General features: G+C 50.8%; 1 protein-coding gene across 1 annotated transcript in view; it reads right to left on the bottom strand.

Moving 5' to 3' along the window:
* Positions 1-2,335, bottom strand: part of EIF2AK3 (eukaryotic translation initiation factor 2 alpha kinase 3) — a 48,879-nt gene extending 46,544 nt beyond the window's left edge. The window contains exon 1 of the mRNA XM_069856548.1: positions 1,960-2,335. Coding sequence (XP_069712649.1) covers positions 1,960-2,234 — 275 coding nt within the window. The 5' untranslated portion in view covers positions 2,235-2,335. The remainder of the gene's footprint in view (positions 1-1,959) is intronic.
* Between the last annotated feature and the right edge of the window lie 9,375 nt (positions 2,336-11,710).

The following is an 11,710-nucleotide window of genomic DNA, read 5'->3' on the forward strand; positions in this document are numbered from 1 at the left end:
TCCTTACTACTTCAGCCTCTCCCTCACCCCTTGGTCCAGCCTGTTTATCACCGCAGCACTACTTCCAGCCCCATCCCAGGACTCATCCCTTCCTCCCCTTTCCCCTGTGCTTCTCCTCTCACCTTCAGACACTGTGCTGCGCGTCTCTGTGGTCCAACCCCACACACTACCTTGCAGCAGGCACCCTTGTCTCTGCACACACCACCTTACCAACTCTCCACTCCCTTCAATAACCACCTACAGCCCAACTCTCCCACCTGCCCTCTCCACTCTTCCCAAACCTTTCAAGTGCAATTCCCCTGCAGCGCACCCCTCCATTCCCACTCCTGCACGACCTTTGGGACCATGCCTCTCCTTTCTTATCCAACTCCCCTCCGCCCATCACTCCTCCAGCTGCTGATTCCCAGCCTAGACATAATCACATCCCACCCTCCCCCAGCATCCCCAGACACTGACCCTGGACACTGCCCGCTTCCCCCCTGAAGCACTGACCTCTGTCCCGGGGACTGGCCCCCACCAAGCACCCCCAAATAGGGTGCTATCCCCCTTCTCCGCATTTCCAGGCACTAATCCCTGGCCCGCACAGCTGGATCCACCCTCCCCAGCACCTCAGGTGCTGATCCCTCACCTCACACTGCATGGTCCTCGCTTCCTAGCATCTCCAAATACTGACTGCCTGCCTGCACTGACAGATGCCCCTCCTAGCATCTCCAAGCACTGACCCCCAACCCAGATGGCAGGATCCCCCTCAGCAGCCACAAGCACTGACCTCCCCACCACAGGGCACCCAAGTCAGGCACCCACCCCAAATTCAGGGTACCCAACCCAGGCACCGAACCCCTAACACAGGGGCACCCACCCCACACACCTCCAGGGCACTGACCCCCAACCTAGGCACCTACCCTATAGCCTGGCACTGAACTTCCAAACCAGGACACCGACCCCCCCAGCTGGGGCAACCACCCCACACCCAAACCCAACACGCATCCCAGGACACCAGTCCTCAACCCAAGCACCCACCCCACGTACCCAAGCACCAAACCCCCAACCCAGGCACCCACCCTACAGCCCAGGGCACCCACACTGGGCACTGAAGCCTCAACCCTGGCTCCCACCCCACATCCAGGACACTAAACTCCACACCTCAAGGCACCCAACCCAGGCACCAAACCCCTCAAGCCCAGGGCACTGACCCCACACCCCAGGCACCCAATCCAGGCACCCACCCCACATGCCAGGGTACTAAACCCCCAACCCAGACTCCCATCCTATAACCCAGAGCACCCATCCCACATCCCGGAACTTCCAATCCAGGCACCAAACTCCCAACCCAAGCTGCCACACCGCATTCTAGGCACTGAACCCCTCAAACCCCAGGAACCAAACCTCTGACTTAGGCTCCCACCTTATAAACCAGGGCATCGAACCTCTCAGTCCCGAGCACCAAACCCCACAGCCCAGGGCACCAAACCCCCAATCCAGGGTCTCACCTTACAACCTGGGCATAAAACCCCACACCCAGGCTCCCACCCCACACCCCAGGGCACCAAAGCCCCAACTCAAGTTCCCACCCTATAACTCGGGGCAGCAAATCCCTCACACCCAGGCATCAAACCTCCAACCCAGGCTCCCACCCCACACCCAGGACATCCACCCTCCAACTTGAGGGGCACCCAACCCAGGCACCAAACCTCTCAAGCCCAGGGCATCAAGCCCACACCCCGGGGCACCCAACCCAGACTCCCATCCCACCGAACTCCCAGCTCAGACTCCCACCTCACACTCCAGGCTCCCACCCCACATCCCGGACACCCAACCCAGGCTCCCACCCCACACCCCGGGCACCCAACCCAGGCTCCCACCCCACACCCCGGGCACCCAACCCCTCAAGCCCCGGGGCACCCAACCAAGGCACGGAGCCCCCAGCCCAGGCTCGCACCGCACACCCCGGGCGCCCACCTGCCGCCGGTGCGGGCCTCTCCGCTCTCCTCAGGCTCCTGCTCGCCGGGCGCCGTGGGGGCCACGCCGGCCTCATCGTCCTCCACCGTCACGTCAGCGGAACCGGCCGTCAAAGCGGCGGGCGCGGCGGCCGCCCCCAACCCGAACGCGGCCTCCCCAGCCGCGGCATCGCCCGGCGGCGGCTCCGGGCCGGCTCCCGTTGCCGCCGCCACCCCCCCGAACAGCACCAACACCGTGAGGGCGGCCAGAGCGCTGCGGCCCCGCGGCCCCCGCATGGAGGGGGCCCCGCCTCGCCCGCTGCCGCCGCCCGTTAGGACATTGAACGCGGCCGCCGCTGCCCGCGCCGCCGCCGCCGCCGCCGCCGCCGAACAGGCGCGACCGCGCCCCGCCCGCCACGTCCCGACGCCCCGCGCGCCACCGCCCCCGGCCCCGCCCCCTGGCGGCGGGGAGCGCGCCCATTGGCCGCGCGCCGCGTCGACCCCGCGCGCCGCTGGCTTCTGATTGGTCGGCGCGCGAAGGAGCGGTGTTTGTCAACAGAGCCGCCGGCCAATGGCGGCCGCGCCCCCCCCCCCGGCGCCGCCGCGGCCAATCGCGAGCGCATGATTCACCGAGCCGCCCTGCGATTGGCGGGGCCGGCGCGCCGCACGTGCTGCCGGCCGGCCCCGCCCCTTCCCGGCCGGCCCCCCCCAGCCGCGCTGGAGACGTGGCTGTTCCTCCGTGTCAGCGGGGCGGGCACAGCGGCGCGTACCACCCGGCGGGGGAGACGGGGGACACACCCACACCCCCCTTCCCCCGGGAGCGGAATGGACTCGTCGGACGGGTGATCGAGCATCCTTTATCAGGCTTGGGCCAGGCGAGGGAGGGATCTCCATCACTCGAGAGCTGGTTACAGCTCCTGATCCACTGGGAGGTGTCCCTGCCCATGGCAAGGGGTTAGAACTGGATGGTCTTTAAGGTCCCTTCTGACCCAAACCATTCTATGATTGTGTATTTCCCACTTACAGGCATGTGTGTAAACTTTCCTAGAAATCTTATGCATACTCCATTACTTTCTAAGGATTAATTTTAATGTTATTATGAATTTCTCAACACTCAAATTCTTGCTAGTTCAGAGCTGGCTCCAGCTCTCTGCCTGACCTTGCATTGGAGATGGTGGAAGGCTGCAAACAGGGGCGATTACAGGAGAAGACACATCTGTTCAGCACAGATCGTCCTTCACACTAGACGTTATCACCTCCAATGAATGAACAGTGTCTGGAAAAACACCATTTGAAAGAAAACGTGCTATCAGAGGAATCCTACAAGTACAGAACTCCTTGTATTGTTTCACTGAGAGCTTTCTCCTTGTAAGGCATCTCCTCCAGCCCTTTAATTACAGTTTTCTGTCCCTCTCCTTTTCCATTTTTTTCAGCATTGCATTTCAGAATATGGAGATCAGGGCATTGTGCTCATCTGTATACAGGGCTAGAAAATGCTGTTGTGTATTCCTTGGTGTGCCTCCCCTGGGCATAGGGTCAAAGGCTGACTCGAGGCCATTCGAGAACACAGAGTGATGCTTTACTATCTTTGTGTACTTGTGCATACCTGAGAAACACAGGCAGGCCCTTGATCCTGACCAACTCTAACCTGTTTGGAACAACAGCCCTTGTCATCCTCACTCTACCATCCTGCTGATGTGGATGTCATCTGCAAATTGTATTAGGAGTGATCTTGTGTTTGCTTCCAAATGACTAATAAAAATATCGATTGCATATATGTGTGGTATAGCATACATGATCCCATTTGAAGTAGCTTTATTCAGTCATGATTTATAATCACAGAATTGTACAGTGGTTTGGGTTGGAAGGGACCTTAAAGATCATGCAGTTCCAGCTCCCCTGCCATGGGCAGGGACACCTTCCACTCGATCACCTTGCTGAAAGCCCCATCTAACCTGGCCTTAAACACAAGGGAAGGGACATCCATGACTTATCTAGGCAACCTATGCCACTATCTCACCACCCTCATAGTAAAAAATTCTTCCTAGTCTCTAACCTAAATCTCCTCTCTTTCAGCTTAAAGCCGTCCCCCCGTGTCCTATCCCTGCACTCCCTGATAAAAAGTCCCTTCTCATCTTCCTGCAGCCCCCTTCGGATACTGGAAGGTCACTGTAAGGTCTCCCCAGAGCCTTCTCTTCTCCAGGCTCAACAACCCCAACTCTCTCAGCCTGTCCTCGTATGAGAGGTGCTCCATCCCTCTGATCATCTTCATGGCCTCCTCTAGGCTCACTCTAAACAGATCCATTTCCTTCCTGTGCTGATTTGTAACCAGTTCTAAAAAAGTAATAGTCTATGTGGACAGTGTTTAATATATGCTTAACTGATGCTTTATTACCCTGGTTTTTTTCTTAATTAAAGTATTGTGCAGTTCTAAGTAAAAATCCTTTACAAAGTGTATTACACCTTCCAGAGGAAATTGAATTATTTGTTATCTTCTTGAAGCATGAAATGAGATTTCTATTAGGCCTCTGAGTGGCATTACTAATTCTTTAATCTGAGTCACATACCAACTTGTTTTGGTGTTTAGTCAGGAATTGTTCTTGTGTTTACTACATACCCTACAACTGTCCTTTCTGAAAGCAAATACCAACGGGTCAGTTTTTTAGCTTTCTAGAATTTCCCTAGTATACCAAGGTTTACCAAAGATGAACGTGGACAGCCAAGTGGCCCCTGCAGCCAACCTCTTGTGGAGGGACTGGGCCATAGTTATCCCTAGAAGACAAAAGCTTCATTGATTACTAATGGACTGAAATTTATCACATCACTGTTAAGTAGTCCACCCACGTATTTCCATGCTTCTTTACAAACATAGATCATAAAAGTTCAATGAATCATTATTGACATTTTAATCTTGTCCGTCTAGTAATGGCCTGTACCATTACCAGAGTTTTCTGGGATTTGGCCTTGCCAACTATGGATTTCCTTTGATGTGCTTCACTTCCAATAACTACTCTGCTTCTCATAACCTCTCATATATACCAACGCTTTATTTCCCGCTTTACCCATGTTGGCTGTTTATTTTTCATCTTTAATCACTCCCTCCAGTCCACTAATAAAACAGGAATTGTCCTTGGATTTTCTCTCTTGATTTTGAAATTGGGGCTCTTTGATTGCTCTATGAACTCTTTTTATGAGCTTGTAATTGTCATTTTTAGGTTTCTGCCTAAGTTTTTCTTCCTGGTTACAGTCTTATTTTCTGATAAGTTGGAAACACAGCTCTTATAAACGACCAGATGTAAGCAAAATCAGGTCATGAGCACTGCTGCCCTGACAACCACTGAATTGCAATCCAGAGGTTTTTGGGGTGTTCTTTCACTTACTTCATCATAACAAAGCCTGTCAGAGTCCACCTTGTGCCCCACTCCAAACAGCTCTTGTTATTTTAAGTAACCTAAACAGCATTTTATTGTTGTGCCCGTATGGTGTTGTGCTAATATTTTCTTTATTTAGATAACTCCTCTCTCTTGAGTGTCTACCCATTCATATATTTATAAAGAGTAATCAAATCCTTCTGTTTTGCCAGGCAAATCAAGCCAAAGGCTTTCATTCTTCCCTTACCCTTTTGGCTCTCTGCTCCCCTGTTCGTCTCACTAGCCCTCCCCTGCACTTCTTCACATATAAATTAATCTTTCTTGCATAGTGATGTTTGGAACAGTCATGTTGAAGGGTATCTCTAATATAGTTAAATTTTAAACTCTGTTATATTAATAGACTGCGCAGAAAAACTCGTTCTGTGCCATGCGTTTTACAGTAACTCATTTCTTGTCCCACTAGTTATCTGGAGAGCTTAGAGATGGATATGCAGTAACCACAGACCCCAGCAAGTGTCAGAATATTGGAATACTTCACAAGTAGACTTGCCTTTCTGCCCTTGTGCTGGTTCTTGAAGGTTTATTATGATTAAGGCAAAACAACAACAGCCTTGTACAAATGTCCCTATGACACCCATGAGCATTACCTCACTTTCTCGTATTTCCTCTCATCTCCCTGTCCTAGACCCACAGTCTTCCCACTGCAGCCTTTTAATTTAGGGGGGCTCTCACAGTTTTGAGGAGAATCCATGTTTTCTTCCAGACTCCTCCTAGATTCCTTACCACCGAGGCATAAGGAATAACAATTGTAATCTAAAAGCTCTTTTTCCTTTTGGAAACACTTCTCTGAGGCATGGATGATGTTATTCACAGATCCCCAAGACAAACACAGCAACACGGCCTTATAATTTTCTCCCAGTATTAAAATTTTGTGACGACAAAACCAAATTTCCTGCTTTTTGCAAAGCATGACTCACATTCCCCGTTCTGTTTTGACTGACTGACATAAGAGAGCTATTTCCATCACATGACAATCACTTTAAATCCGACCGGCCCTTTATGTGGAAATCAAAGCCGGTTCTTGCAGAATGGATGGATGTTAATGGGAATGGTGTTTTGCATAACTCCTCTAAAGATCTGCCTGCTCTTCTTGAATAACTTGCTCTTGGAGGTGAAGCAGTGACAGCCCAGCATGCCACCTCGTGGCTGCCCTGTACCGAGGGCCATTCGTAGTCCCCTGCAAAATGATCATAGGCTGCATTTTCCTCTAGGAGAATTCAGACCATCGAAAAGACGTATATGTTGTAATTAGTATACCAGCACCCCTGCTGATGGCTTTTCACTAACAGAATAAACCCAAGCAATTCTTCATCCAACCAATCAAACCAGAGATGAACAGTGAAGTAGGTGTTATTCAGAAGAAATGTCACTGAACTGGAATTTGCAGGTTGAAAAATTAAGTAGCAAGAATGTCATTGCTGGGGCATGGCTGGCTTGGAGAGCCGCTGTCAGTGAGAGAGGGAGTTTATCTGGCATGATGAGTTAGAAACATTTTTCCATTTAGTTTCTCCAATATGTTGGTGAACTTTTACCTTCTTGTTGATTTTTAGCTGTTTAATGCCTTATCAAATGAGAGAGACAGACTGTTAAAGTGAAGTGAAGTGCCTTCACTAGGATATCTCTCAGGTTAGCGGCACCTTTGCACCAGGTTTAAGGGGGGCTAAGTCTCCTGCAGAAGATGGTCCTAAAGCCTTCCCACTCCCAGACGGCTGATCTTGCTGATTTCCTCAGCAAAGGTCAAAGAAAACTGATCTTGATTTTGTTGGTTGCTTTACCATTCAGAAAAAATCCAGCTCTCTGCCAACACATGGAAGTATCAAGAAAACTTTGGCAAGTGATGGGCCAGAGGGTGGAAATGCTCCTTTTTGGGGGACAGTTCTGGCTTAGAGCAGAGCAGCTTAAGCCCTTCAGAGAAATGTTTTAAGTTTGGGTGAGCCAGTTCAATCTCACTCACCTGGCAGGAAGAAACTGCTTTTTTTTTTTTTTTTTTTTTTGTCTGTATAGCACGGTGAATCAGCACAGGGCAGAGGAACAGGCTGCCCAGGGAGGTGGTTGATTCACCTTCCCTGGAGGTGTTTAAGGCACGGGTGGACGAGGTGCTGAGGGGCATGGTTTAGTGATTGATAGGAATGGTTGGACTCGATGATCCGGTAGGTCTCTTCCAACCTGGTTATTCTATGATTCTATGAATGCCAGAGGAGGATAAACTCTGTACCCAGGTTGTGAGTGGATGCTGGGTGAAGGGAGTAAAGAGCAGGATCTTCCCATTTTGTCAACAGCAAGCTGTTATCTCGGCCACTGTATAATTTACCAACATGTAATTTCAGCCTGTGATGCAGAACTCAGTGCCCAGAATCACGCAGCTACCCTCACCAGCCTGATGGACCAAGCTATTCTCTTGATCAGTGTGGCATTTCGCTAAGCTTAAAACCTGGCAGTTACCACCCTGTTAAACAAGCAAAATGTCTGTTCAAACAAAGCAGGGGCAAACACCTCCCTCAGTACTGAAGCAGAGAGGATGAACGTTGACTTCCAGAGAGGCTTTGACACAGGGCAAGCACAGGCTTGTACAGAAGGACTTTGAGCTGTTTGCAGAGCTGGTTGTCACTAAAACATAAAGACAATACATTTAAAAAATATCCAGCGCTGCCTTTTTGCGTGTAGGCAAGGCTCAGCACATCACAAATGAAACATCTCACTGGCAGTTGCTAACAGCAAGCTTATCATCAGTAAGTGGAAGCTTTTGCCTTCCTCTGGACACATGCACTGCAAAAAAAGTTTCAAACCAAAGCCCTCAGCCATTGCTGTGAGGATGCTAACAGGTTTATTGCCCTATGTGTAAATTCTGGACTAACACTCCCCATTCCATTGTGATTTGAGAGATGCCCACATGTAAGGATAGGCTTTCTGAATCAGTGTAAAAGCCCTGTGACAGTTTTTCCTTTCAGGCAGCAAACATTTAGCAGAAAACAACTGTATAGCATCATGTGATGCTGTAAATAGCAAGTCACCTGCTCTGTACAGAAAGGTATGGCCTTACCTCACCACGATAAGTCTGGGTAATGATAATAGAGTCTTTGTTGAAATACCAGTCCATTGTTCAAGGAGTGGTGTGCCAACCCAGGGAAAACAAAAGGAAACATTTCCATCCCTTAAAAAATAACAGCAGAACCACAGCAGTTGGCCACAAAACAAGCCAGTCATGCACAGACTTGAAAAAAAGCAAGGCTACAGCAGTGTTTCTGTTGTGCAAATAAAATTATTCCCTATGCATTGTGGTCTGACCTTGGAGTGAGTAGTGAGGGGGAAGCACCTGCAGTTCTTCCCCATCTTGGTGGGACTGAAGCCTGGAGAGACACTGAGAAGCCTGTGCATGGTTTTAACATGGCTCGCAGGACTGAAAATGCTGGTGCAGGGGTGCTTGAAGGATGAGCTGCCTCTAATATTTTTCACGAACGATTTCAGCAGATGCCAGCCCAGGACAGAGGGGAAAATACACGGCTAAATAAAGGCTCTGTGCTCATTGAGATGACCTCCATTGGGTTTTATCCCAACCCTGCTGCAGAGTGGGATAAGGACTGGTGAGTGCTGGGTGATAAACATGTGGTTGGAGATCTGCTGCCTTTTGTCATGCCCAGGTTCCTACTTGTGAGTCCTGTGGTACAGCATTGCTCCCAGCCGGCGCAGCATTGCTTCTGGTGAGCACCGGGCCTGGATCACCAGTCTTTAACTGCCCACCATACAGAAGAGCTGTCCAGTGAGATCATGCTACTAAGTTTGAGTCAAAGTCCAATAAAGACTCTTCCTTAACACCTCTGGAAGCCCAGGCAGAGTCCAAGTAACCCTCTGAGCTGATGGTATTGCCTGGCACCAGGCAGGGGCTCTCTCTGCCACCCTCTCTTCTACCCCAGCACTTCACAGTGGAACATCTCCCACGTTATGGGAAAGCCCCAATCTCTCTGATACCGAAAATGCTGGCAAAGAAACTCTCGAATACTCATTTTGGAGTTTTAGAAATCAAGCATCCTTTATCAGGGGAGGTTCAGATTGGACATTAGGAAAAATTTCTTCACTGAAAGGCCAACCATATCCTGGGCTGCATCAAAAGAAGTGTGGCCAACAGGTTGAGGGAGGTGATTCTGCCCCTCTATTGCTCTCTTGTGAGACCTTGTCTGGAGTACTGTGTCCAGTTCTGGAATCCTTGACATAAGAAGGATATGGAGCTGTTGGAACGGGTCCAGAAAGGGCTGCAAGGATGATCAGAGGGCTGGAGCACCTCCCGTACGAGGACAGGCTGAGAGAGTTGGGGTTGTTCAGCCTGGAGAGGAGAAGGCTCCGAGGAGACCTTATAGCGACCTTCCAGTACCTGAAAGGGGCTACAAGAAAGCTGGGGAGACACTTTTTACAAAGGCTTGTAGAGATAGGACTAGGGGCAATGGGTATAAACTGGAGAGGGGCCGATTTAGGCTTGATGTAAGGAGGAATTTCTTCACTATGAGAGTGGTGAGGCACTGGCACAGGGAACCTGTGGCTGCCCCATCCCTGGAGGTGTTCAAGGCCAGGTTGGATGGGGCCTTGGGCAGCCTGGTCTGGTGGGAGGTGTCCCTGCCCATGGCAGGGGGGTTGGAACTGGATGGGCTTTAAGGTCCCTTCCAACCCATTCCAATTCTATGATTCTATGATTCAATATACACATCGATTAAACAAGTCTGTGAAAGGAGGCTGTAGTGAGGTGTTGGTCTTTTCTCCCAAGTGACAGGAGGACAGGAAATGGCCTCAAGTTGTGCCAGCGGAGGTTTAGATTGGACTTTAGGAAAAATTGCTTCACTGGAAGGGTTCTCGGGCACTGGAACAGGCTGCTCAGGGAAGTGGTGGAGTCCCCATCCTTGGAGGTGTTTAAGAGATTGTGAGAAGTAATTGATAAACTTTGCTGCAGCTGGTTTTTATGTTTAATTATCTTGTCATAGAAATCTGTCTTGTATGAAGAAATAATATGCAGACAATATCCAGACATGAATAAATAACCAGAAAGAATAAACACTCTCTTAAGAGTTGCAAGAATTTATTGATATGCTTAGTTGCCTAGCAAGATGTAGTTGTCTTAGGTCAAGAGATCATAGAATAACCAGGTTGGAAGAGACCCACCGGATCATCGAGTCCAACCACTCCTATCAAACACTAAACCCTGCGCCTCAGCACCTCGTCCACCCGTCCCTTAAACACCTCCAGGGAAGGTGAATCAACCCCCTCCCTGGGCAGCCTGTTCCAGTGCCCAATGACCCTTTCTGTGAAGAATTTTTTCCTAATGTCCAGCCTAAACCTCCCCTGGCGGAGCTTGAGGCCATTCCCTCTTGTCCTGTCCCCCATCACTTGGGAGAAGAGGCCAGCACCCTCCTCTCTACAACCTCCTTTCAGATGACCTGAAGGAAGTCTCGAGACGTAATAATTCAAAAAATAATGAGCATTCTTTGATTTATGTGGCTCTTTGTCTAAAACTAGTATATGTACCCACTGCTTTTGTAAGATTTTATGCCTTTTTTAGAAGGGCATCCAGTTCAGTGCTGAATTGTAAAATAAATCATAGAATCATAGAATCACCAGGTTGCAAAAGACCCACTGGATCATCGAGTCCAACCATTCCTATCAAACACTAAACCATGTCCCTCAGCACCTCGTCCACCCGTGCCTTAAACACCTCCAGGGAAGGTGAATCAACCACCTCCCTGGGCAGCCTCTGCCAATGCCCAATGAACCTTTCCATGCAATATTTTTTCCTAATGTCCAGCCTAAATCTCCCCTGGCAGAGCTTGAGGCCATTCCCTCTCGTCCTGTCCCCTGTCCCTTGGGAGAAGAGCCCAGCTCCCTCCTCTCCACAACCTCCTTTCAGGTAGTTGTAGAGAGCAATGAGGTCTCCCCTCAGCCTCCTCTTCTCCAGGCTAAACACCCCCAGCTCTCTCAGCCGCTCCTCATAAGGCCTGTTCTCCAGCCCCCTCACCAGCTTTGCTTGGAAGACTTTGTCCTTTTCCATATTTCACCAGTCAATGAGTGTTCCCCACAAGATGGGTAGATGAAGCGCTCAGGGAGATGATTTAGGAGCTGACAGGTACGTCTGGGCGGGATCTCAAGGATCTTTCCCACCCTCACGCTTCCCCGACCCCGAGCGGCGCGGGGTCCCCGCCGAGGGCCGTGGGAGCTGTAGTTCGCGTCTCGCGGCACTACAGATCCCATCGTCCCTCAGGAGGAGGAGGAGGAGGACGGGGGGGAGGAGGAGGAGGAAGGCGGCCGGCCGGGCGCAGGCTGCAGCCCGCTCGGGATCGCCCCCGGGGGGCGGGCCGCGGCGGC

This window comes from Phaenicophaeus curvirostris, chromosome 4, assembly GCF_032191515.1.
Source record: "Phaenicophaeus curvirostris isolate KB17595 chromosome 4, BPBGC_Pcur_1.0, whole genome shotgun sequence".
NCBI classification, from domain to species: domain Eukaryota; kingdom Metazoa; phylum Chordata; class Aves; order Cuculiformes; family Cuculidae; genus Phaenicophaeus; species Phaenicophaeus curvirostris.